At 37.1% G+C, this 25111-nt stretch overlaps 1 protein-coding gene across 2 annotated transcripts in view; it reads right to left on the bottom strand.

The window, feature by feature from the left end:
• Nucleotides 1-24708, bottom strand: part of HIBCH (3-hydroxyisobutyryl-CoA hydrolase) — a 37552-nt gene extending 12844 nt beyond the window's left edge. For both annotated transcript variants that reach the window (XM_005530342.3, XM_014259076.2), the window contains exons 1-9: nt 24601-24708; nt 23700-23742; nt 22752-22892; nt 21708-21792; nt 20713-20793; nt 18685-18737; nt 6113-6191; nt 1776-1921; nt 1026-1112 (exon numbers count right to left, since the gene is read on the bottom strand). In XM_005530342.3, the coding sequence (XP_005530399.1) occupies nt 1026-1112; nt 1776-1921; nt 6113-6191; nt 18685-18737; nt 20713-20793; nt 21708-21792; nt 22752-22892; nt 23700-23742; nt 24601-24632 (747 nt within the window). In that variant the 5' untranslated portion in view covers nt 24633-24708. The remainder of the gene's footprint in view (nt 1-1025; nt 1113-1775; nt 1922-6112; nt 6192-18684; nt 18738-20712; nt 20794-21707; nt 21793-22751; nt 22893-23699; nt 23743-24600) is intronic.
• Between the last annotated feature and the right edge of the window lie 403 nt (nt 24709-25111).

Here is a 25111-nt window from a genome sequence, read left to right as displayed (position 1 = left end):
ATCACAATTTTGCAGTGTGTATATATGAACTTTTCTCTATCCTGTGAATGTTAAAGCTGTTGCCTCATACTGCAGTGGTTGCTCTGAGCTACTATGTATGTTTATTTGTCTGGGTGCTTATCTTGTACACAATTCTGATTGTTCTATCAAAACACTCCTGGTGCAGTACACTAAGAAAGTCAGTGTAGATAAATCTACTCAAAAATCAGAGATTTTTTTTAAAAAAACTTTCATTTTCTTTAAAAATATACACTCCTATGTTTATGCTTTTTTAATGACAAAAAAAAAAAAAGCCTTACTCTTCCTTCTCTTTTCTATGTCATTCAACAAAATTTTGTTTAGACAAACAAAGTGTGTGATAATACACAGAAATTCCTTCTGTGGGAAGGCTGTCAAATGTTTCACATCTTCTGGCATTAAGGGGTTTGGGACATAAGAAGATGTTTCAGGAACAGCAGCTGAAGCTGAAAAGGTTCCCTGGCATTTAAGCTCTGATAACTAAAAATGCACAACTTCCTTTTCCATTCAGTGTCATTCTGTAAAGCGGGATACTGCAACATATCATCACTCCTATTTCACAGCACTCTGTTTTGTCAAAATAATCAGTACTATGATGTAAATTAGCTTATCCCACTTATTTTTCCAATTAATCTTATTTATGAACTTAATAATTATAAAACAGAAATAACAAGAGTAGACACAGCTAATTTTAAAGCTGAACAACAGCAGAGTAATAAACTGGCTGAGTAACACTGAATACTGGTTTGACTCTAGAAGTTTTCTTTCTTTTGAAAGAGAACTGCAACGCACATCAAAAGAGTAAAAATAGCCACTGATTGTAAAGGCAAAACCTTTTATTTTCATGCCCATTGTTACATGGGGCTAACACAACTATTATGGACAGAGTGCAAAGAGTTTGGAAACTTGTTATTTTCAACCATTAAAAAAAGATATTAGTAGCAAGGATAAAAAAAATGTCTACATGTATTTAATGATTTTGCTTGATTTCAGTAATTTCAGATTACCTTCATGTGGTAAGAGTTCAATAAATCTGCGATTTTTTCTTTTGAAGGAGATTTCAGTGCTATCAGGTCTTTCTCCAAGGCAGGTAGCTATTAAAAGTAAGATTTAATTGCAAGTAAGTAAAACAAAACATACTACTCGGGTTATTACTACAGTAAGATATATGTATATAAGCACCCCCTCATCCTCCCCTTACTTTCTGACTGACCTTAAAGAAGTACAAAGCAAACAACACAAGGAAACAGAGTTTACTGCCAATGTTGAACCACCTGAATTTAATTATGTCTACAGTGACCCGCAAAGAACTGCTTCCCAAGCAGTCCCCCAAAGCAGCTACAGATGCTGCAGGTAAAGCTAGGCTGCACCAATCTGAGAGGAAAGAACATTTTAATGGGGTGTTACCTTCACTGCAAACTTTGCAGTTGTATAAATCTCTAGTTTCATACAATGTTGTCTAAACTGTACAAATTTTAAGCAACTTCATTCTGCTGAATAGATCATGCCCTTCCAAGAGTGGAACTGTAAAATCAGCACCATTTGCTCCTTCCTTCAAGCAAAGCTGACACCACCTGGCAAGTGTTAGAAGGACAGCTTGAGGGTGTCTCACCATCCCTGTTTGCAGGGCATGGCCAGCTAATATAAGTGCACTTCTGCAGACTCCCGTGTTGGTAACAGGGTATTGGGGTGCTAAAACCCCAGACCTCTCACTGTGGCTGTGGGCTGTGCCCTGGCCAGCACAGTTGGCACATTACCTTTTCAGATTCTACAAAATGCGTAGCGATGCCAACTTTCAGCACATCTCTTCCTTTCAGCCTGCATCCTGTTAGTGCGAGGTAATAGCCAACCTTTCCTGAGAGCCTTGGCAAGAAATACCCTCCACCTACATCAGGGAAAAGGCCTGTAATAAACAACACAAAACAAAAGTGAAGGCAGGAGATCTTGTACTAATCATCACTAGCAGCAATTTTTTTCTTGTCTCACTTTCATCTTCCTTACATAGGCACAGAAACCTTGCCCAAATTTCTCCTTGTCTTGGCTTGACATTTCTGGCATCAAAACCCTTCATAAAAGCAAACTCTTGAACACTTTCCAAACTTCATCCTTTCCACTGGCCCTGTATAAAGTCTGTATACTTTACAAACATACAGCGAACAATAATATTTATTCTATTTGCCAACAACTCAAGACAATTTTAGGTGCTTGAAAAATCAAGTATGTTCTCAGCAAAGAAGCAGAAGGGACATAAAGAATTGTGAAATAATTCGTGCAAGCTCAAACTGGATGCTGCATTTTCACTGAAATCTTTTGTTACAATAAAAATACTAAACACTGATGAAGTGCCTCTTGCACAGCTCAGTTGAACAAATTTTGGGGCTCAGAATTCAACAACACATCAACAACATTGCCAGGGTCTCCCTGAAGGTGGAGGCACAAGATGCTGACTTAGTACTTGGCTCTTTGGCAAGACTGTGACTAAGCTAAAATGAAGCAAAAAATTATTAAACTCTCTAGTTTAATAACTGTCTTATACACTTTTTAAAATATACAGATTAGATTTTCTAATCTAATATAATCTAAATCTAGGGTAATTTTTTAAAAAATTCGAAGCTGTGACTAGAATTTAAATACTTTTAAGAGTTTGTATTGGAAAGTATCTACCTTCTGTTATATACATTGATCACCCAAAAATAAATTTAGACATCTTTTTAAATGTACTTAGAGAAAACTTTAGCTTAGCTGTATTGATTTCAGAAATCTGAATGCATAAAAGAAGGGTCCAGTTACTACCTTGAAATCATGTCAATAGTGCATTAATGAAACTGAAAGTCTTTTAAAGAAATTAAAGGTGTGGTGGTGGTTTGGTTTTTTTCAGTTTCAGAGAATGATTCAAATGAATCATAAAAACAAATGAAAAAAAGAATATAAATGAGCAATAAGAAACTCATAAGGCACTCACCGAAGAAGAGATATTAACCGGGAAAATTCAGATGTACGTAAGGAGTTTAAGTGAAGTTCTGATAGACAATGGTCATTTTTCTCTCACAAGTAATTGCATTTGTTCACAGGAATCAATGTATGTATTATAGAAAGACCCTATTCCAAGCATTTTGAGATATGGGAAGTTAGTGGTCCCTGAATAGTCCTCCCCCTTGGATGGAATAAGGGGAGGTTTCTTTCAGACAGCTGCTCTTCAGTGTTTCCCTCTTAATAATCTTAATATCTAACCCCTCTCAGCTTCTCCTCAGGTTCCCACTTGGTCTTCCTTTTGTTCTACTGCTTCTAATACATCAAAAGGTTGGGTTTAGGAGTCACTTCCTATCAGTTACAGCTGTAGTATTCTATTCCCACTGATGTGTGTGCTGTCATTAATTGATTTATTCCTCATCCCCCAGGCTACTGAGACATACAACTCTTCTCCTGAAATGCTGACTGCCTTGCTGAAACCCTTTAAACGCCCTAAGCTGTATTAACTTCAATTCATCATTTACCTTCTTTTTCATATGTACTCACATTCTCAAATAGTCTATTCTACATTTTACCTTCTCAGCTTGAGCTATCATAACAGTGATGCCAAGACTTCTATTTAGTTTTATGTTTCTATTCATCTGTCTCCCCTTAGATATCCTTCTACTGAAAAAAAAAAAACCAAACCAAAAACCCAACCTCATATAAAAGTAAAACCCGGCTTAAAAATGCCCTCCAAAGCAAAAAGCCTATTACATTATTCTCCCCATCCACCAGAACAACAACAACAACATTTTTTTCCTTTTTGTTGTAGTTAAAATAATACTGATGCTGGACTACTGCTATCCCCACACTCCAGTACATTTCCACATGAAAAATCTTTCTATTGGGATCCATAGTGTCCTTCCACTTGGCCATACATAGGAAATCAGTTTTAAATAAACTGTGAAGTTGATTAGCTTAAATAGCTTTAGAAGCAAATAAACCTAAATTGAATGAAGGTTTCTTTAATTAAGGAATTTACAAACAGGATTTGTGAAGGTCTACCTAATCCACTTTAAACTTACTTGATTGCATAGTCTGCTATAGCTTCTACTGTATCCTTTTCAATATTCCTGCCTTCCTTTTTCTCCTTTATCTATGTTCTACATACTGCTCTTTTCTCAGTAACACCTCCTATATATGTGTATATATATATATATATATACACACACACATATATATAAAGCAGAAACCTCTTTGCTGATGGGATTGTCTTAATGTATTCCATACCTGATTTTTGGTTTTTTGTTAGCATTTAGCAATCATTTTTCAATTTCCTAGTGAAGTAAGAGAAGAGCTGTGTTACTGCTGTGCTACCCAGGCCATGAGCCTCTATTGCTGACTTGCAGTCTGTGCTCTGACACAGGAGCAACATGCTCTGCTGTAATCCCAAAGGTGCAACTCTGCATTTGCCAAACAGAAGAAAGGCAGTGCTGCCACATTCTTACCTTGTCTGGCAAAGGGGGTTGGGAATTTATTAGTATTGACTTCTAGAAAGCTAAAAATTTAGCAGGGATATGCAAGAAAGTATCTATTATTAGTGTAACATCACCTCAAAGCCCATACCTTATACTTTGATCCTTTGTTCTCCCCACCAGTGTTTTTTCCCACACCTTCCTACTTCTGTGCTTCTTTCCAGTGCTTTTTCTTGTCTATGTCAAACTCCTACAGTCTAGAACTGTCTTTTTTTCCTATTTGCTAAGTGGCATATTTATCTGTATCATTTTATTTATGGCGGTGAACAAATGCAGAATAATTGTGTGAAAATGGAGCAGCTGAATGAATGCTTTGTTTTCATTTCAGCAAAGGTGTCATGCCTACTGAAATAAGTGAGCACATGAAAAAAACCAACTAATACAGTATCTAGAGAGCTAGACATTTTAAACACACCCCACAGAGATCAAAACAGCTAAGCCTTTAAATCCAAACAGATTTCAGTGGTTTTACCTCTGAGTGATCCTAAAAGGGGTTTAATTACTTTCCTTCCTAAGCAAGTTCTAAGCTTTCCCCTTCACGTCTTCAGTCTATTTTTGTTTAAATAAGTCCTTGTCAACACAAGAAATCTCTATAAAGTAGAGCTCATTAATATAAAACTACTCATATCGTCACCTTTGAAGAAGAAAGTGAAGGTAGTTTTATTATTAAAATAATTTCATATGCCAATGAACCTCTGTTTTGTTGAAAAAATACAAATATTAATTGTTTACTTCAAATACTTTTCGTACACAACAACTGATTATAAACTTCAGAGCTTAGAAAACACATGTTGTATTAAAGCTTAAGTTTAGTTTACTAAGTTTTTCTTCAGCAATAAAAAACACATTGCATTCATCAGCTAGCAGGAATTGCTCTAATATTTTTTTCAGGAATTAAAATGGTAACAAGCTTGCTTGTATTTGGGTGGTTTATTATGCTTTATTGTGCTTGGCAGTTGCATCAGAAGAGTTCCCTTTAATCTGACTCATTTTTCTTGAGCCATACCTGTATCTTTATGTAGCTCTGGGATACATTTCTTTTTTGTACCTCTCAGAATTGACAAACAAACCATAGGATCAAACATTAGAAAACACAAGGTACATGTTGCTGTATAAAAGAAAAAAAGGCGACACTGAAGACACTGTGATCTTGCCTAGACACAATCTGTGCACAATTGTGATGGGTCCACATTAATAATCTACAAGAAAAGCTGGAATTCCAAAATCTGTCTCATTAACACAGCAGAGCAGCTTGTAGTACACTCAGTTTGACTCATACCGAGTTCCCAAGGTAAAGCTGGTGTACCTGTACTGGGAACTTCAGACTTTACCTGCCCTCATCTGTAGCAAGACTTAGTTCTTTTTAGGAAAGTTTTATCCTGACAGACTTTGTGTCACTCTACACAGTTAAGAGTCTGAATCATCAACTGCCAGAACACAGGTACGTTTCTGATAATTTAACAGAAAATACTTTCCATACATGGTTGTCTCCAATTCCCTTTTAAAATTTTTTCCCTACCACCAAAGCATTCAGTCAAAGACATTTCACCCTGATTACACCAACAATGAAACCCTAAACACTTGTGATCATCTGTTAAAACACTTACCTATTGCTGTTTCTGGCATGGCAAACACAGTCTTTTCTGTAGCAACTCGAAAGTGTCCATGGACTGAGACACCAACTCCCTACACAAAGAGGAAAGAACACAGTTACAAAATTTCTGGTAAAAATAATCATAACCACAATCCTATGTAACCTCTTTTCTTTGCTTTATAATTTAAATAATATTAGATTTACTAGATTTATTAGATAACTTTGTTTAGCTCAACAAAATATTAAAAGGTCTTTTATTATTCAAATGCTAATAAAGCATCATATTATCTTCATGATTTGGCTGAAATAGCTTTCTATGCTTTGAAAGATGGGTGAGTCATACAGAGAATAACTTCAAACAAACCATGAGTGACACTGTTATCTCCACTGGATTACCAAGGGAGTTCAGTTAACGTTGCTCCATCTCTAATTTTTGCACATACTTCAAATCACCAACAAAATAAAGCCAACACTTTTGGAAAATACATAAATTTCACAAAGCTGTCATGCTAATGATTTCAACAGAAATAGTAATTAACTGTTCTTCTAATGTGATAATTACCTACACTATAAACACACAAGTATTTCAAGCAGAAAAAGTCTTCTGTGTTATTGATTAAAATTCAAAATTTGCGGTTAGAAACTCACTTTTTATCTTAGGCACTAGTGTTCACCAAGTCAGTAATGGTATTTACATTTCTAAGTGTCTAGAATTCTTTTCTAGTAGCCTGTCCTGATGAAACACTTCCCGCAAAATTAGAAAAATTTCTGGTGTTGCCCATGCCATATTTTCTGATTGAGGTAGTAAGCAGCAGAAAGGCCCAATTAAAAAAAAAAAAAATCACTTCACACAAAAGAAATTTAATTTGGATAAATCTTCAAGAGGTAAACTGACAAATAAAACCAAAAATGGTTATCTGAAGAAGTTGCTACTACTTAGTAATAATATTTCAAGTACTCTAAGAATACTTAGATTATAGGGCACAACCAAAACATACATATTGAGGTCTCACTTCTCAAAGTTTACCTATATGGTACTCATCAATAGAAATGTGTGCTTGATCCTATCTGGAGACAAGACCCTCTGCTGAATAATTCACAAGTAGTTACTTCACACAAATACTCTCATCCTTTCCACCATTTCAGTTTACTTCCATTCCTCACTGTTAATTTTCCCTTTGCCCAGTTCTTCCAACCTTCTGTGTTTTATGTTAAAACTAAGATTTCCTAAAAATCATTGGTCAAAAGAAGTCAGTGTCTGATGAGGATATAATGGATTTTAAAGAACATTTTTAACTGTTTAAATTAGAAAATTAGAAAAAGGGCACTCTACTCAACTAAGGCTATTAGTCTTCACAAATATCTTCACAGTATTTCATCCTTCCCATAAAACCAGTGGGATTAATTGGGTGATACTCACTTGGACAACCAGTATGTATTTGACAGGTTTTTAAGGTGACAGTAGAAATTCTCTTCCTTTTGCTCATCTACAGAGATCTTTGATTGGGTTTTGCATCAAAATTTTTAAAAAGTCAATTCAATATAAATTAAATTTCCTCTCACACTTTCCTGGCCTCTCTTACAATTCGGCCCAATAAGAAATTAATTTATTCCATTAGGATGATACACAACTAAATCTAAAAATATTTTCAAGTTTCTTCTGTAAAATGACTATCTGTCACTCTTGGGCTTTAATATAGATGTATGAACTTTTTAAGATTCCAGTTTAATTTCCTGAGAAATGCACCCATAAGGTAAGTGGTTATCAAACTCCATTTTATAATTCAGGAACTAAGCCAAATGTATTCACATGAAGCACTGCTGTTCCAAGGAGGCAAATGGGATTTGAGCCAACATCTGAATCTTATTTGTACAGGGTAAAACCTTATGTCTCATCCCTTATCTGTCCTTTAGCCCTTCCTCTGAGCACTGGGCAGATCTCATCTGAGCAGCAGCAAGAGCAATGGACCTGTACTTAGCTGTCCTGAAAATGCAAAGCTGCAAGTAAAGCTGTGTTCACTCCTAAAACAGTTCCAGAACTCTTAAATGAAATGGAAATGTGACTTCATCGCTTCCAACTTTTTTAATGTCATAATAGCATATTTTCACTGCTTTAAGTAAAGCCTGCTGTTATTTTTATGCATGTTGAGCAATAACGACGATCTTTTTCTGAAGATAATGAAATGAAAATCATGCCCATTTTGGTCTTTCTAATGCTTAAATTAATATTTTCTAACCCCGTACCTAAAAAAATACAAGTACCATCTATATCAAAGCTTTTTTTCTGGCTTGTTTTCTAGACAATCATAGTTTTGTTTAAGGACTCAAATTTTTGCCTTGAGTATTAAGTACCAAAGATTCGAGTGTGAATTCCATGAAGGGAGCTTCTCTTCCAAGCTTGTTCTTTTTTTAGAGTGATAAAAATAAATGTCAAGTTTTAGTAACAGAAAGTTGAAAGATATAATTTTCTTTTGAAAGAAGTAATTAAATCAGATTTCACTTTCTCAAGTGCTTAAGCCATAATTGGATTTGTTTTCTTAGACAGCCTTTGAATTTTGTATCACAGATAATAGCCTTATTTCGGATGTGCATTTAAAAGGCTGAAACTGTATTTTCTCTTTATTCATTATAAAGAAAGTGGTGCAAATATGTTCTCGCTTCTTTAAAGATCATTTCTAAATAACCCAATATTAAGATAAAATTTGGAGAGAAAAATTATTTAATGGTACAAATCCCAATAACTTCTTTACTGGTGTCGATGTGCTGTTTTTGTTTACTTGCAGCTTCCCAAGTGGTTAACATATCAGTGCATGTTTAACCTTCTAGATCTAACTCAGAGGACACATACTCATCAATTAAATACATCCTATGTAAAGAACAAACTTAGAAGTCTAAATGCATTCCTCCTTCATTTCTGAGTTTTCTAATTTTATTTTGTTTTTATTTAGCTGAACTCATACATAGCTAGAGTGCCCCCTAGGAGGCCCTTCACACCATTGAAAGATCTTCAGTTGGATTGTGTTCACTTCTCCAGGTATTTCCAGCACTTACACATACAAATCTTAACAGATAATATCTTTATTAAAATTCACTATATTCTGCACTATAAGAGTTTTACTTTTCATGGTCTGTTACACTAAAGCTGATGTCTCCCTTCAGACTTCTCCAAGGTTAACACTCTCCTGTGGTCAATCAGGCTTTTACTGCCAGAAACTTCTTTTTCCATTGACAGCTGAATTTGGAATTTTGTAAAGGGGACTTACAGAAATTAAGGAGAATAAAGAAATTAAAAAGCAACCAATTTAAACTACTGGGCTGGTTTTGGCTGAGATAAGAGTTAATTTTCTTCACAGTAGCTTCTTTATAGCATGGGGCTATGTTAATCTCAGCATAACTCAGGGAGGCACACAATTTTATAGGCAGTTCAGTCTGAATTCATCAACAAGCTTACAAAAAAAGAATAGAGAGTATCTGAATTTTATTTCCCATACAAGATTGCCCACTCAACGCTGTATTTCAAAAGTCATTATGTGACTGTGCATAGAAATTGTATCATTGATTTCCTTTTTTTTTCTCATGATGAATACAAAATTTTATTACAAGTATTTTTTCTAATGAAAAACAAGGCAACCAACAGATGCAGAAGTGAAATACAACTACTGTGAATCTTTTGTGTCCCAAAGGCTGTATTATCTTAAATTGAGAGCAACCCACATTTAGTAAATCAGAAAATTTAGGAAAGTTATTCAGAAATTGAGGGCCGCCACAAGAGAACTATTCAGAGTGAAATAAATACTCCCTTCCTGCTCACATATAAGAAAACAGACCTATGTCACAGCAAAACCACGCACCACACTTGACTATTTACTGAATAATCTAACTCAGACTGTAAAGGAATCACTGCCTAGGAATGCTTTGGTAACACAATAAAAGAAACATAAAGAGAAGAGGTTTTCAGGGATGTTGCTTGTGTCCCCTTCACCAAGCTGTTAAATAACTTTTTGCTGTATGAGTAAGCAATGTTATGATAATACCAATATTGACTGCAGTGAAAGTCCTTTTATAACAGCTCCCGTCAAGTGACTATAATTTTTACATTTTTAACTGCATGAGAATAGCTTCTGGTAGATCTAGAACCAAAAAGAAATGTAGCAATCAATTGAGCATAACTGAGCATAACACAACAAAGGGCAAATATGCAAAAATAGCCAAGGTGCAGCAACAATGTTTTCAAAGGCAAAGAGGGTGGAATTGATTCAGGAAGCAGCAGGAGCTTATAGCTACGGTGGATCAAAAACCATGGATGTAAGAGCATTACCCCCTGCATCCAGACACAATGAATCTTAAACTTAAATCAAAATTAATCTTTGTTCATCATTAATGTTATGGCCCACTCAAAAGAGTATAATCCATTTTCATCTGTAGATACTAACAGACAAGATGACATAATGAACCAGAGCAATGCAGTGTGACAGATCAATATGGACATAGAATATCACCTTCACTGGCTGCTGACATATAAATTAACTCTATTCAAGTATTTAATCATAAAAACAGTGGGTGTTGTGAACTTTTCAATAATTTAGTGTGGTATTTTAAAACATAAAATATTGATGTTATATAATTTAAAGTATTTATTTCCATATACTGATTATGTACTAGAGTCTCAGTCCGAGTTGCTACAAACACATAAAAGCACAACAAGCTGACTGGAGACAGATTATCTGTAGTAACATCTCATGTCTCAGACTTGTTCTTCTGACCCCTAAGTATTTAAACAAATTGATCCAACTACATGAATATTAATCATTTAGGTCAGGTTCTTCTTACAGGGAAACTTAGGGAAAAAGACACATAGGCCATTCTATGCACCAATGCAGCTACATTAAGTGTCCTTTATCAACCAGATTTATACTGACTTTTTAAAAGCCCTGGTTTGATTTTTCTACTGGCAGCCCAGATTTTCAGTGATCACAAACCATTTTTACTAGGGTAGCTATCATAATCTGCACTATTTTTTATGTAACAAGACCTGTGCTGCAACAGAAAGAAAAGATGTAAGAAGGCCTGGATCTGAAAAGCCTATAGCTATTAGTAACAAGTGCAGGTTTTTTTAATTTTATATTTGAAAGTATTCTTTTTATCCCAATTTTGTTACATATACATAACTGACCATGCATACTCAGAAAAAAAAGATAGCAAATATGTCTTTTTTATTGTTTCTAAAATTCTGGAAGAAGCTCTCCCTATGTCCTTCTGTATCATCTGAAAACGTAGCTACTGCAAGAAATCCCTGTGTCCAGATCATCAAATCTTCATGTCTGCAGGGAGGGCAGGCAAGTGGGAGGGAACTTGTTCCAGCACCTTGCATCAGTGCATAACTGAGCTTTTAGGTTTTATCTTAACATTGAAGAAACTCTTCTTGTTCTTAAAGACAGGTATGTGCATCAGAACTCTAAACAGTGGCACAGTTATTTTGGATAACAGGACTGAATCCAGAGGATTTTTGTAATGTTTCATTTAGCTGAAAAAAGTGCTTACAAAGTCTAAGACTGATTGAAAGTCTTACAACTCAAGGAGAAAATGAGCACTCAAATTCTTCACGAATTGAGGAAAATGAGCAGAAATATGAAAGGATGGAGAAGCAGGCAAAGAAAATTCCCTTTAGAACGTTTATTCCTTGGGAAGGGGAGGGAAATAATGAGATAGCTGTCAATATGAGTCTAGGTAAGTACACAAAGGCCTAGAATTAGGTAAAAATAGAGACTTTCAGCATGCAAGAGTCTGGTGTTAAATGGAAAGAAGAAATCTGTGCAGAAGCCAGTAAAAATCTCAGTCAGTGTAGAGTAAGGAGAGAGAGAGAGAAAAGGAGTTTTACTTACTGTACCAGTACTGAGTTATAATTTAAAATACCTGTATTCAAGACATTGCTTTATGATAAACCCTTTGGGGAGTAACATCATGTGCAAGTGATTGAGCAATCAGTGGTTACTTTTTGTCGATGTCAAGAGCTGCTGACATTCTAGTCCGACTAGCCACAAAATGAAGAGCAGCATTTATCCCTGGGATCACACACCAGAGCCGAGCGGGCAGAGCAGCGTGGCCAGATGGCAAAGAGACTGGAACAGCAGCAAGGAGTGAACTCTTTCTAAGGATTGCCTCGGCATTGTTTTCAACACCCCATATTTCAGAAGATAAGTGGTGTACAAGTCAATCTCAAAACGATTTGTAAAATCTGTAGCCATTTCACAGTAAAAGTTGCCTTTAGCTTTGAAGCACTGGCAACAAAACGGGCCACAAGCTTCTCTGTGGTACACAGGCATGAGGGAGGGGGAAAGGGGGACAGGCAGAGAGAGAATTGGAAAGCAGCTTATCTAGGTTTAGTATGACAATTACTTTTACTTCAGGGCAGATTTTAGAGTGTAAATTAAAACAAAACCGAAGATGTTCTGGTGCATGATGGCTGACAAGAGGCATGACACACTTATAAAAAGGAAGCAAAATAATAAGAATTGGGAGAAGTGCCAAAAAGTACTGACATTTCTAAGTTCCAGTTTCCTAGCTTTAAAAAAGGGCTAAAAGGCTAGTAATTTCCATTACAGTAGAGAAGTACTATGTAAAATCATAGCATTTAATGAACTTTCATATGCTGCAGCTAGTCACCCCAAGCCCCATACGTATATATGTATACTGATAACAATTAAGCAGAATTTCCATGATGTGCAATAAAATTTGCACCCCAAATTGAACAATAAATGAATAGCTTTGTTCCGCGGGCAATACACACTTGTAAATGCACATTCCTGTATCACACATGGGAAAAGAAGTGAGATTTTATAGATATGTTTAATCCTGATGTTTCCTAGTTTTTGAATGTTAGTCTCAAATTGCTACCTACACTTCTGAGTTATGGTTACATGCACACAATTTATATGAATAGATATATGTTGGTAGTGAAAGGAACATTCCTAAAGAGTTACAGCTGCACAATCTGGATAAAAATGGGACAGGATAAGGACAGCTATTAGTCAATTCCAGCTCCTTTCTCTACTAAAATTCTATTGACTGAAATGGACAATATACAAGCTGCTTATGACATCACTACCAATTTACTTGAGAACAAATATTAATGTAGTAAGAACTGTTGACAAAATCCTGATAAAGTGTAAATGTAGATTTTTGTAACTATCGGTTGATGTGCTGTCAGGTCCCGAGACCTGATTTACAAGGAAAGGCAGATTCCTCTTGCAATGTCAGTATCTGTAATGTTTTGCTAAAAATTAAATGGCACTAACGTGAAAAAGAGCTAAAGCTAAATATTAGGTACTGAGTTCGCTCTTCTACTGCAACACGGATGCAGTAATCCTGATTCTGTATTTCAGAAGAGAAGATGTACAGGTAGATGTACAATAGAATGAATATTTCCAAACCATGGAAATAGTAGTAGGTTAGGGAATTTGGCTGTGTGTGTTTCTCTGGAACACTTGCATTACCCCTTGACTAAAATTACATTGCTCATTAAGCAGCATTCTGAGAAAGCTTCATACTTTAAACAGCAATGTTTGTGATGTCACCCCATCCACAGTATTGTTTCCTTTCACAAACAAGCAAGGGAAGCACAGCCCAGATGTAATCACTGGGAAATGGAGGGCACCATCCTCTGACACAGTATTAAGAGTTACCAGCAGTTTGCAATAAAACTGAGAGGGTACCCCAGCTGAGGTCATGCAGGGCCAATCATTAATGAAACTTCATCTGACAGCTTCATTATCTGCCTGGATGATGAAGTAACAATAATTTCTATAATTCACAGTTTTGGGAAGGCAAACACTCTGAAGGGCAAGATTCAAAACCATCTTACTTTGGAGAAACTAACAAAATGAAAATAACTACACTTAGGAAGGTATAATCAAATACAGAGATGGTAAGTATGCTTCCCATGGAATAAACGCCTAGATGCTTTTCAAGGGTTTACAGCAACCATGCAATTAGTACAAATAAGGCAGTGCTGTAGTGATACTACTGAAGGTATCACACTACAGCAGAGTCTGCACCAGCAGGCAGCCAAGGGCTGAGGTGAAAACACAGCCTAGATTCATTATACCTGGGAAGCCTCATCAGCCCAGGGCCACCTCATACAACACTCGGGTTTCTTGAAATTCAGAGAAAAGGGCTACTTTCTTTTCCTTTGTAGTCTTTGAAGGAAAGGGTAGTTCTGCAAAAGTCTTTCGACAAATTAGTCCAGTTCAGGAAGAAGATTTAAAATGAGTAAAATGTAAGCAATAAAGAAATGCACTGTGATGGAACTTCATGTCATGCAAGGAGGAAAGAGGTGACAGTAATAGTTTTGTGAGTAACTGGAAGTGGTGGCCTCCGAGGACTGGATGCCTTCACAACTGCTATTTACATGGACTATTTGTGACAGAATATCTCTGTAATAAAGAGAGGATAATTATTCTGCTCTACTTGGTGCTGATGAATCCTCCAGCTGAAATATTGTCTGGTCTCCTGCAATGAACTGTGAAGTACACAAATGGGAGAGATTCCAGAGGACTGCAAGACTAAAAGACTTAATCTATAAGAAAAGCCAAATAGCTATCTTTATCCCTATTAAAGAGAGAGGACTAGGAGCAAGGAGTGCAAGTACCTCAAAATGTCCACAGGGAGCTGTGACTAAGACTGGAATATATTGATTACACATATGTATATGATTACACAAGGACTTAAATTAGACACTAGGGAAACCAAGTTTGAAAGAATAACTAAGCACTCAGATAGCGTATCTAGAAAAAACAGAATTCCTACTGTTGGAGAGTTCTGAGTGCATTAGGTGAAAATCAGCTAAGCAGTCATCTAGCTGTACCTAACCCTAATGCAAGTCCAAAAGAAAAATTCTCATGCTCCTCCCAGCTCTACACATCTGTGTAGTCTAAAGCTTAACGTATTTCACATTACTGCACAAGAGAATTACACTCAGTTATTCAGAAAATTCTACTGTCCAACAGTCACCCTAAAGAAAGTCGAAGTAAACAACTTAGACGTAGACTCTGTGTAAGTAAAAGACCTTGCCTAAAACCCCATACTGTCAGGTGTGTTGACAAAACTAAAGGAAAGCCACCCATGACCCCAAAGACCCAGTCACAGGTTGGTCTCTTCTTCTCCCAGTCTGTAGCCCTGAGGTTCTTTCTCTGAGGAAAGACTGAAGGAGTCAGTCCTGTGTACTGCTATTGCTTTCACAAACTGTGCCCCACAATCTGAGGGACTCAGAGGTGGAAATCTGGTCAGATTGAAAACTATATTAAAGAAAAAACTTCCCATTAATCTTCCTAAACACAAAGACTGGAAAATAAGATGCTTGGAATAACTCAGAGCACAGTGCTTTGCAAAGGATTTAAGAGAGGTAGCAACTCTACCAAACTTATTTCTGTACTGAAAATGTTGTTTAAATGTCAGGTAAAGTTAAAACTTAGTTTCCCCACAGGAAGATATTTTCTCATCCCAAAACTAAAAGCATAATTTTTTAAAGCAAAGCTAAAACAAGCTTAGCAAATATGCTGCATAGGAAGCCAGACTAAAGGATTAAATCCTGTAGAAAATTGTCTAAAGCTCAGAATTCCTATGTTTGAGCAACACTCTCTTTACTCATCAGTAAGAAAATAAGGATCTGAGTTTCTAGTCTGGCTTCACTAATAATTAAACACACAAGCGTTTAATAATATTAGACAAGAGCAACAAGTTGCTTTTCACAAAGCACAACATTCAGCTGTGATATCGATTGCCAGAGGCCTTTCTGAACACCAAGCCCACTTACTGTCAAAAATTACAAGATGTACAGAGAGGTGAGTGTGACCACTGATGGTTATTTAGCACTGTGGTTCTGAAATAAAAGCCTGGCTAAGGCAGTTTCTAAATCATGCATGCTCTACAATATGATGCTACAAAAAAAGGTTCCTCATTCATGCTGTTAGATTCTTCTATTAACTAAAGGTCATGGTCTTTGCACCTGAAAAATGTACTTCTCATTTTCCAAAGCTACTTAGGATTTTTTTACACATTTTTTAACTTTAACCTAACCCAGTGACCTCAACCATTTTCGCCACCTTCCAAAGTCTATGACCTGCTGTTCTTTTTTTCTGTCAAGTATTCTCCTTGAATTCCAAGCCAAATCACTGAAAAGCCACAACTCAACCCATTTAGTGTGCTTTATTTGGCTGTGAAACGGGTCTCAAAAACAATTTTATGAATCTTTTTGTCTGCTAGAGAGTATCTGAGGCAGTAACATATTTTGTGCCAAAGCCCTATTTAAAACCATAGCTTTGGACTGATCTTATAAATCACCTACATTTATCTCCAAGGAACTTCAGACAAGACTGTGACTTTTCTAAAACCAAGAAGACCAAACTTAGAATGTCATTTGCTGACGACAGTATTTTAAGAAAAACAACTCGAACTTCCTGTCAACTGTTCAGGTACTTAATTTCAAGGAAAAGAAAATTTACAGATAGAAATTAGCTAAATCTGAAGTTGTTTTTAGCAACATGAGAGTGTACCCAGTGTTCCTTTCAACAGTGCACATCCTTTAGCAGTAAATGTGGTACTTATAACTAATTTCACTGTTTTTCAGTAAACTGCAGTCACCTTTGCTTCTAACTAATTTGTCTTACAAATTTGAACTTACTGCTCCAAATAACTACAAAAAGATGAAAAGATACATTTATATTGAATATCAATATTTGATGAACAACAGAACAGACAAGCTGCTGAGAACAAGCTCCACAGCCCCATCTGTTGGCTAATGAAGCTCCCAAAGCCACCTACCAGCCCCTAGCCAATAATGAAGTGGAACCAGTTCATTTTTTGGATAGAATTCTAGGTTGTACTATCACAGATCTAAGGCATCTCTGCACCAGTAGCAACTTTTACTATCCAAGCACATATTAACTGAGTTTCTAACACACTTCTGTGATTTTTAACTTAGTTCTCTGAAATCAGTCTGCATACCTCCTGAGTCAAAATCTAATCTTGTACCCACAAGTAAAGATAAATGCTACTTCTAGTATATGATAAGCAAGTTAAGTTGCCATTCAAACCCTAATGGCAGTTAAACTTTGTCACAGTCACACTGAAATTTGGGTATCCAAATCCGATTACCCAAAATAAAGTTTCAGGCTAATTGCTGCCTTTTAAAAGCTCTTCAGAGGAAAGAGAATTCATGAAGAATCTTAGTAATGCAGGATCATCTGACTCCATTATGTTCTTTTCAGTCCAAAAATACACTTTCCTTTCAAAGGACAAAATTCTATTTCTGCTCAGGCCACAGTCATAACAAGCCATTTTGCAAGACCTTTAAAAAGATATTGGCTGCTGGGCAATCTTGCTCATTCATAGCTTTCCATCCTATTATTCAAAAGTCCATAAAATAAATGGACTCCCCATCTCTTATCTATGAACCTTCAGGACTCCTACGGTAAATAAAGTACTTTTTCTGCAAGAAGAGCTACAGAACAAATCCCCTTTATGCTGGAGACAATGTATGTATGCTAGGCTGGGGGAAATGGCTCTCCAGCTGAGATCTTTGGGGCTTGGTAGCAAAGGGTGAGAGAGCTACTGCATGTTTACATCACAAGCTGAGAAGACCAAAACAGACAAATAAATTTTTAAGGGAAGATGAAAAGGAAAGAGTCATTACAGGTCATGGATCATGTAGTGTTCCACTTCTCATATCTATCTTTGACAAGCTTTATTTAAATACACTCTATACCCATAGCATAGGGACATACCAGAAAACAATATAAATCTCAGCAGTGACATGGCAGACAGGCTTCGTAAGTTAAACTCGTTCAAAATAACTGAAGATTATCTTAGTCCACTCTCATGTGGTGCAAATATACCCTACAGATGTGAACTCACTAAAACAGAATTTTACTATGTAAATAAAGCATGGCATTGCCCTGTTAACTCTACTTATGGTGTTTACAGACAATTGCTGAAGAAATTATTAACACTGAGTATAACTAGAAATAAATGGAGTCTTCTCTATGTTGCTTTAGTGATAAGGTGCAGCCCTGGGTGAGATGTGTGTGGAATCAGGATCACACAAATGATCTTTTAAAAGTACTACAGAGGTGAGAAAGTAAATGCATTTCCAGATTATTTGTTGGAAAAATACATGAATATCTGTTAAGCTGTAGCTTAGAACTTTCACCATTTTTCAGAGTTGTTCTTTAAATGTATTTTTATATAGTTCTATTTTTAATATACTTAGAATGTAGAATTATTCTCAGCTTTTGTATGATATATAAACTCCCCCTCAGTATTCTGAAAACCTTTGTGAGGGCTATCTCTAAAAGTGAAGTGACTGCTCTTTTACTGGAGAAAGCACCTGTGTTAGCTACCAAGGAACAGCAGAGGCCCTACAAGAGCAGCAGTGTATCCAGACAAGCAAGAGAGAGACAAGCAAGAGACAAAGGTTCAGATTATGATGCTTGTTCTTCAAGGAAATGCCTTGTGTCCACTTCTCAACTCACAGACATGACATGATTTTAAAACACTCTATCAGGTATCACACTCAGGTCCTCAACTTACCCCTCCCATCGTAATGCCATCGATAAGTGCCACATATGGTTTCTTGCAGGTGCCTGTAAAAAATGTAAAGGAAAACTATCATCCATCTTTTTCAAGAGTGGACCTGTGACTAGCTGCCATATGACACGTGTCCCTATGTCTTACTTCAGCAAGAGCAGCAGAAAATAAATGAGAATTTAAGCAGTAATCATATTATCATCTTACAATGAAGGTACCTCATGTAATTCTTAAGAAATTAAAAGAAACACTAGTTTCTGTTTTACTGGATTGTGAGTGTTGTAGAAGAACATTATACCACTATCAGATATTGGACTGTTTGTTGTGTGAGTACATGACAGATTAACCAGTATACACAGCTTTGTCTGATGGTGGGACGCAGCAGATGCCCCTTCAACCCCTCTCACAATCTGGATTAAGAGGACAGCGTGTGTTCCAGCCTTTCACTGCTACAAAGCCAGAAGTATGGGCAGGTTCCAGTCACAACGTGACTATAAATTCTGCAATGCAGGCATGTTCTGTCATGCCTGCTCTTGCATACAACCCTGAACGTGGTGGAGGCAAATTCAGATGACAATGTCCTGAATTACCAACTTCATCTCTTGGGGCCTTTAGAAGGCACAAAACTAAAGCCACAATGCTTTCAATTACCGTTCATGGAATGACTCAAAACTTCACTGTGAATGAAACACCTGCCTTGTCAGTGTTTTCAGGTCAGACTTACAGTCCAAAAAGACTGGTGATACAGGAATCCCCTGCAACCACATTGCAAGTTTTTCTGTAACAACTACATAGAACCTTGTTTTAAAAAAAAAAATTTAAAAGACAGTCCAATCCTTCAAATTAGTAATTAGAAAATGTTAAGAGAATTGTATTTTGAACTTTGTTCTTAGATGAATATACAAGCTAGTGCATTGGCTGTAGATGGTACCCCCTGAACCAAATTTCTATAGCAGCAAGCCTTTCCCATAGCAATGCTGTGAAAGCAGCTCCCCGCTGTACTTTTAAGCTGCAAAATGTAAGATATATATATTTTAAGCAGAAATCTCACTCTTAAAGGAATATAATCATACTAAAGCTATCCAAAAACTATGTTTTGTAATTACATGCATTAGAGACACTGAACACCTAATACTCATAAAAATAAAAAAATAAAAACTAGATTTTAAAGTATGTATCCTTGCAACAGAATCATCATCAAGTTCAACTGGCAAGGTAATACTATTTTTTCCCCAACTATTTGAAACCTTAAACTATTTTTTTGCTTTGTATTGGTGAAGGAAAGAAAAGTACATGACAAGCATGCTCAGTCCTGAAACTATGTCAAACAAAGCAAAAGTAACTTTTCAGGAATTACTCCAATAGCTGTGCTCTTCTGTCAATGTAAGCAACACCACCTCTCCTCCTGTAGTGACTAACACTGGATACCATATTTTAAAACTCAAACTGTATTCAATTAAAATATGTTTGGAGTAGTTGCTTATCAAAATCTTCAACTCTTGACTTTTACCCTGAAGACTTAATATCCTTTTTTAATATGCTTTACTCCAGTAAACTTTACCCAGTGTCTTTGCAATAAACTGAGGCAGCTCAGTCCTGAGTTACGCAGCCCTAGACTTTCATGCAGTCTATTTAAATGGAAAGCCTTAATATAATTTGATCTTCTGCTTTCTGAGTGAATATTAATGATTTTCCACACATCTATATTTACCTCAGGTCTTCTTTGAAGCAGATCAATGATACTTAGGGCAGAACTGCAGTGTCTACAGCTAATTCTTCCACAGAGGAAATAGAACTAACCAGAACAATGGGATAGGATAAAGTAGCTGTCACAATAACTTAAACAAAAGAAATACATTCTGTATGCAAGATATAGAAATGGGATATGTTACATTACTGGTATTGAACTTGGTAAAAAAAAATTACTACTTCTCTGATGTTATCACAGTCTTTAATCATCAAAGAGAGAAATTTACATTTGAAGTATGTGTTATGATAACTGTACTGTTTCAGAAATTGCTATTAACATACCAACGGCATTGTTCAGCCTATATTCTCCTCTGAAGAAATCTTGTGTCAGTTTATCTCCAACTTTTCCTGCTTCTGTGAGGGCTTAAAAGAAATAAAAATCCAAAAGATAACTGTAAGCTTAATAGAAAATACAAGTAAAAGAAAGTAATGTCTTATAAGCTGGATCTTTTCCTACAGCAAACACAGACCAACTTAATTCTGCTTTATTATATTTGAGAAAATTTGCTCAGATTTAAATATTTATCTCAAATATAAGAATATAAGTCTCAAATTTGATTTAATTGTATTTTGCTGGAGATTTTGTCACATACTTGTGAGAGTGTGGTCCATCTTCAAACCCCTCCTAATGTCTAGTACTCATTTGTGATATTTCTCATACCAACATTTAGAATGGTCACTTAAAACTGACTATAACAAAGACTCTAAATACAAAAAATAAGAAGCCAACTAGAGCATGACATAACAATATATTGTTATAACAATAACCTGTGCTGTTTGTTTACCTACAGTTTACAACAACTGCTAATTTTGACACTTCAGAGATTTCATGCAGTTCACAGCTAAAAACATATAATCACAGATACATTGATCACCCTTGTCAGATCTGTATCTAGCCATCTAAAACATTAGACACAAATTATCCAATACTATCTGAGCTACCTGTTCTGGCCCTTCAAACTTCTTGGAAAGAAGCTGCCAGTAATGAAAATCTGAGAAGAGAAATGTGGAGACAAGAACCCTCTCCTCCCTGGAATGACTGGCTGGAATTCATAAAAAATGTAACTTTTATTCTTTTATACACTGTCCTGATAGTTCTCTCCTGACAAATACCTTAAATAGCATCTGCACATCAAGGTGTCATAAGAGTCAGCACAACTGACCTCTTACTCTTGTGTAGCAAGATTTTGTTTACCTGAGTCACAGTAAACAAAGGAAATCAACACAAAACAGTGACCGGGAAAGACATGAAATGTTTAAGTGAGTATAGTCCTTACCTCGGATATCACCCCCAGCACAAAAAGCTTTTCCTCCAGTTCCCTTTATAATTATTAGAAAAGTTTCAGGATCTTTCTCCCACGTCTAAAAAGAAGTAAATATTTCCACGTAAGACTAAAATCTGTGTAAATAATACCTAATCTGTATAGTGTCTATAATTCTTACTTTACTTTTTCAAAAAGCAAATCAAGCCATACTTTAAAATAGATTGTCTTAAACTGAAGTTTGGGATCTAAATGTCTTTCTGCCACTTCTGCATCCTATTCAACCATGAGAGCAGAGATTAGCAGAGCTGCCTTTCATATTTCAGAAAAACTCTTGTGCACAGCTCTCAGCCTCTGAGGAATGGTAGCACCTCACAGAACAGGGCCTGACAGAAATCAAAAACTATGAAACCATTTCAGGCTGTGCTTCAAAAATGTCTAATAAATACCAAAAAGTCATCAGAAAATTATCCAACAAATACTGGTATCTAATGAATTTGACTCTGTGCATATGGTAAATGGTACCATGAAATTAAAAGAGACTATTTTCATGCTTAAAATCTCACTAGGTTGTGGAAACAGGGCCTGTAAATCCATGAGTTCTGATTTAAGGAATGACACTGACAGCCTCCTGCTTCCTAGTGGCCGGTATATTTTATTTTCAGCCATGCATCCTCACAAAACATGCACTCCATCAAGAGACAACACCACTGTATAGGTTGAAATCTGTGCCAACTGACTAGGTGGGTGCTGCCAAAAGGAACACATAAATGCTGAGCACTGCCTGCTCTTAATTCAGTCCTGGTATTAACATGGATGTCCATTTACCTACAGAGATGCTAAATTTAACTCTGTCTGATAGCTCTTTTCTTTGATGCGTCTCCTCTTCCTAACTTGCTTGAAACTGCCTGGTTTTTCCCATGCCATAAATCTGAGCTCATTGTACTCACACAAACTTTCATCCTTTAAATCAGTACACTAGGAAGTGTCTTAACTGCACTTTAAAATTGGTTTCAAATAGCATATGTATAGTGGATGGGTAGAAGTGGAGCTACTAACCTTTATTTGAGGATAAATTTGTTGGATCATGGACAGATTTAGTGCATTGAGAGCCTTGGGTCTATTCAAAGTAATTATTCCTGCACCTCCTTTCTTTTCCAACAACACTTCTGCTGTTGAATCTGTTTGCTTAGACATTTTCTGTGCATGCAAAAACAAATAAACAAAGCAAATGTCATCAGTTAGGTAACTTACAAACATATTTACAAAAGTGTTTATGGAAATTTATTCTCAAAACACACTATAAAGGATCACAAAGTGTGCATTCTAGAATTGTATGCTAGGTTTATCCCACTGTACCTCTATTTGCATTTCCTAAACAGTTCTTTGGAAACTACTTTGAGTCCTTCAGAGTAATGAGCCACAGAAAAGTTTTTGGACCACACATTGTTTTACAATAACATTTTGAATTCACTTCACATAAATTTTCAATGGAAACACACACACAAAAAAAAACCAAAAAACAAAAAACAACAAAAAACCCAAAGAATTCCCCACCCTACCAATGAAACACAAACCTGTGGCTCCTTAAAACTGACATTCTGAAAATACTTGCAATTAGAACAATGACAGTTCAATATATCCTTACTGGTAGTTTGACACTGCAACCCCAAACATACACCCTGCTTTAAATGACTTTTAACAGTAGAAAACAAATCCCCTGAACTATTTTCAAACACACAGTGGGATGCTATTAAGGAATTTATGGAAGGTAACACAGAAACTATCTATAAAGCAAAGCCAAAATAATCAAGCTTTAATTTACAGTATAATAGACACCTGTAACAAAGTGCTCACAGATGTGGGCAGTACTATGCCTGAGCAACAAACAACAGTGTTCAGAACCACTGTGTGCAGACACATTAGCTGCTGCATGTGCTGTGTGCCTCAGGGGAGTTAAAGAGAACTGAAAGCTTCCAGCTCAGTCAAACGTGATTCTGTCCTTACCAAATGTTGTAATATTACTTGCAGTCTGTTGAGTGCCCTCAGCCTGAAAAAGAAACATTAAAAAGACAGCTAAAACCATAAACCAGCCACAAGATGCCCAGAATATCTGACTGCTGGGTTAAGCAAAGAAGTGGCAGAAAAATTTGGGAACACAACCATTTTACGTTCCCCTGATTAGAATCAATTAAACTAGGGCACTATTTTGTTATTGCAACAGTTGGAAATTCTTTGCTTACTAGTAAATAGATAGCAGATACCAATGTTTTCAAGCCAGGAGAGTGTGAAAATACCAGGACAGAGGGGGTGGGGGATATGACTGACACTCTGTGTGTCTTTCTAAAACGATTTGCAGCTTTTTTGCAGGCGCATTTTAATACCGACTTTTTAAAAATATATAAATAAATAAAAACGGTCTCGTCAAAAACCTTGTCTGCTTCCAAAAACTTCCGTGACACAAACCCGCCCTGGTGCGTACACACAATTTTACAAACATTTACACAGGGTTTGTGTAAGAGCTCGCACAGTGCTCGTGCTTCTGTGGGTGACAGGAGACGCACGCTGTCAGACTTTGTGAACACGCCACTCGTTTTGAGCAACGAGGCTGTTATTTATTAATGGCCATGAGGAAGGCTGTGCTGGCCACGCATCACAGCTGGAATGAGAAACTTCACCTTTCTGCCACTTACAAACCCAGTCAACTACATGTTACGCGTCAACACCGCGGTATGCTGTTTTTTAATCACATGCTCGCTTTTGAAGGTGAAAGTTAGTGAAAGCCAGGCTGATCTAGGCCCAAACTATAACTCGCAGCAGCTGCGGGGCTGCGATCCCCGGGCGGCTCGGGCCCCCGCTCCCTTCGCTCCCCGCCGCCGCTTCAGCCCCTCGGGGCGGACCCCGTTACCTGGGCAGCGCCTGCAGCGCCCGGGCCGCCATGGCGGCCCCGCCCCCTCAGCGCTCCGCGGCCCCGGAGCGGCACAGCCCGCGGCGCATGCGCGGCGCTCTGAGGGACCAGCGGCGCCGCCGGCACCGGAGCTGGCCGCTCGCCTCCGCGAACAGCCCTTTTGCAATGACCACGGCGGATTCCTCACCCGGGCAGGGAAGGGGTGCTGCTCCCCGTCCGGGATAAGGCCGGGTGCTGTGAGGGCATCTGGTGATGCAGCTGCTTTGCCGGTGAAGCGAGTAATGCCCCGTGTAGTAATAACATCACCCGTGGTGCTTGCTGCTCAAGGTGGGGAAAGCTCGCATTGCTTCGCATTTCAGAGCTTAGTAGGCTGGAGCTGCATTTTAGGCGGTTTATTATTTTCAGCAGTAAGACTGGTTTCTTAATTTCTGGCCTCCCGGCTTCTCTTCATCCTTTGCACCTGAAACACCAAGCACGCGTGCTGCCCTCACAGCTGCTGACACACGGACAG

The sequence above is a fragment of the Pseudopodoces humilis genome, chromosome 8 (assembly GCF_049639895.1).
Source record: "Pseudopodoces humilis isolate 2021_Gansu_Grassland_sample_001 chromosome 8, ASM4963989v1, whole genome shotgun sequence".
NCBI classification, from domain to species: Eukaryota; Metazoa; Chordata; class Aves; order Passeriformes; family Paridae; genus Pseudopodoces; species Pseudopodoces humilis.
The sequence above is the reverse complement of the archived record's forward strand: the minus strand, read 5'-3'. Positions and strand labels throughout refer to the sequence as shown.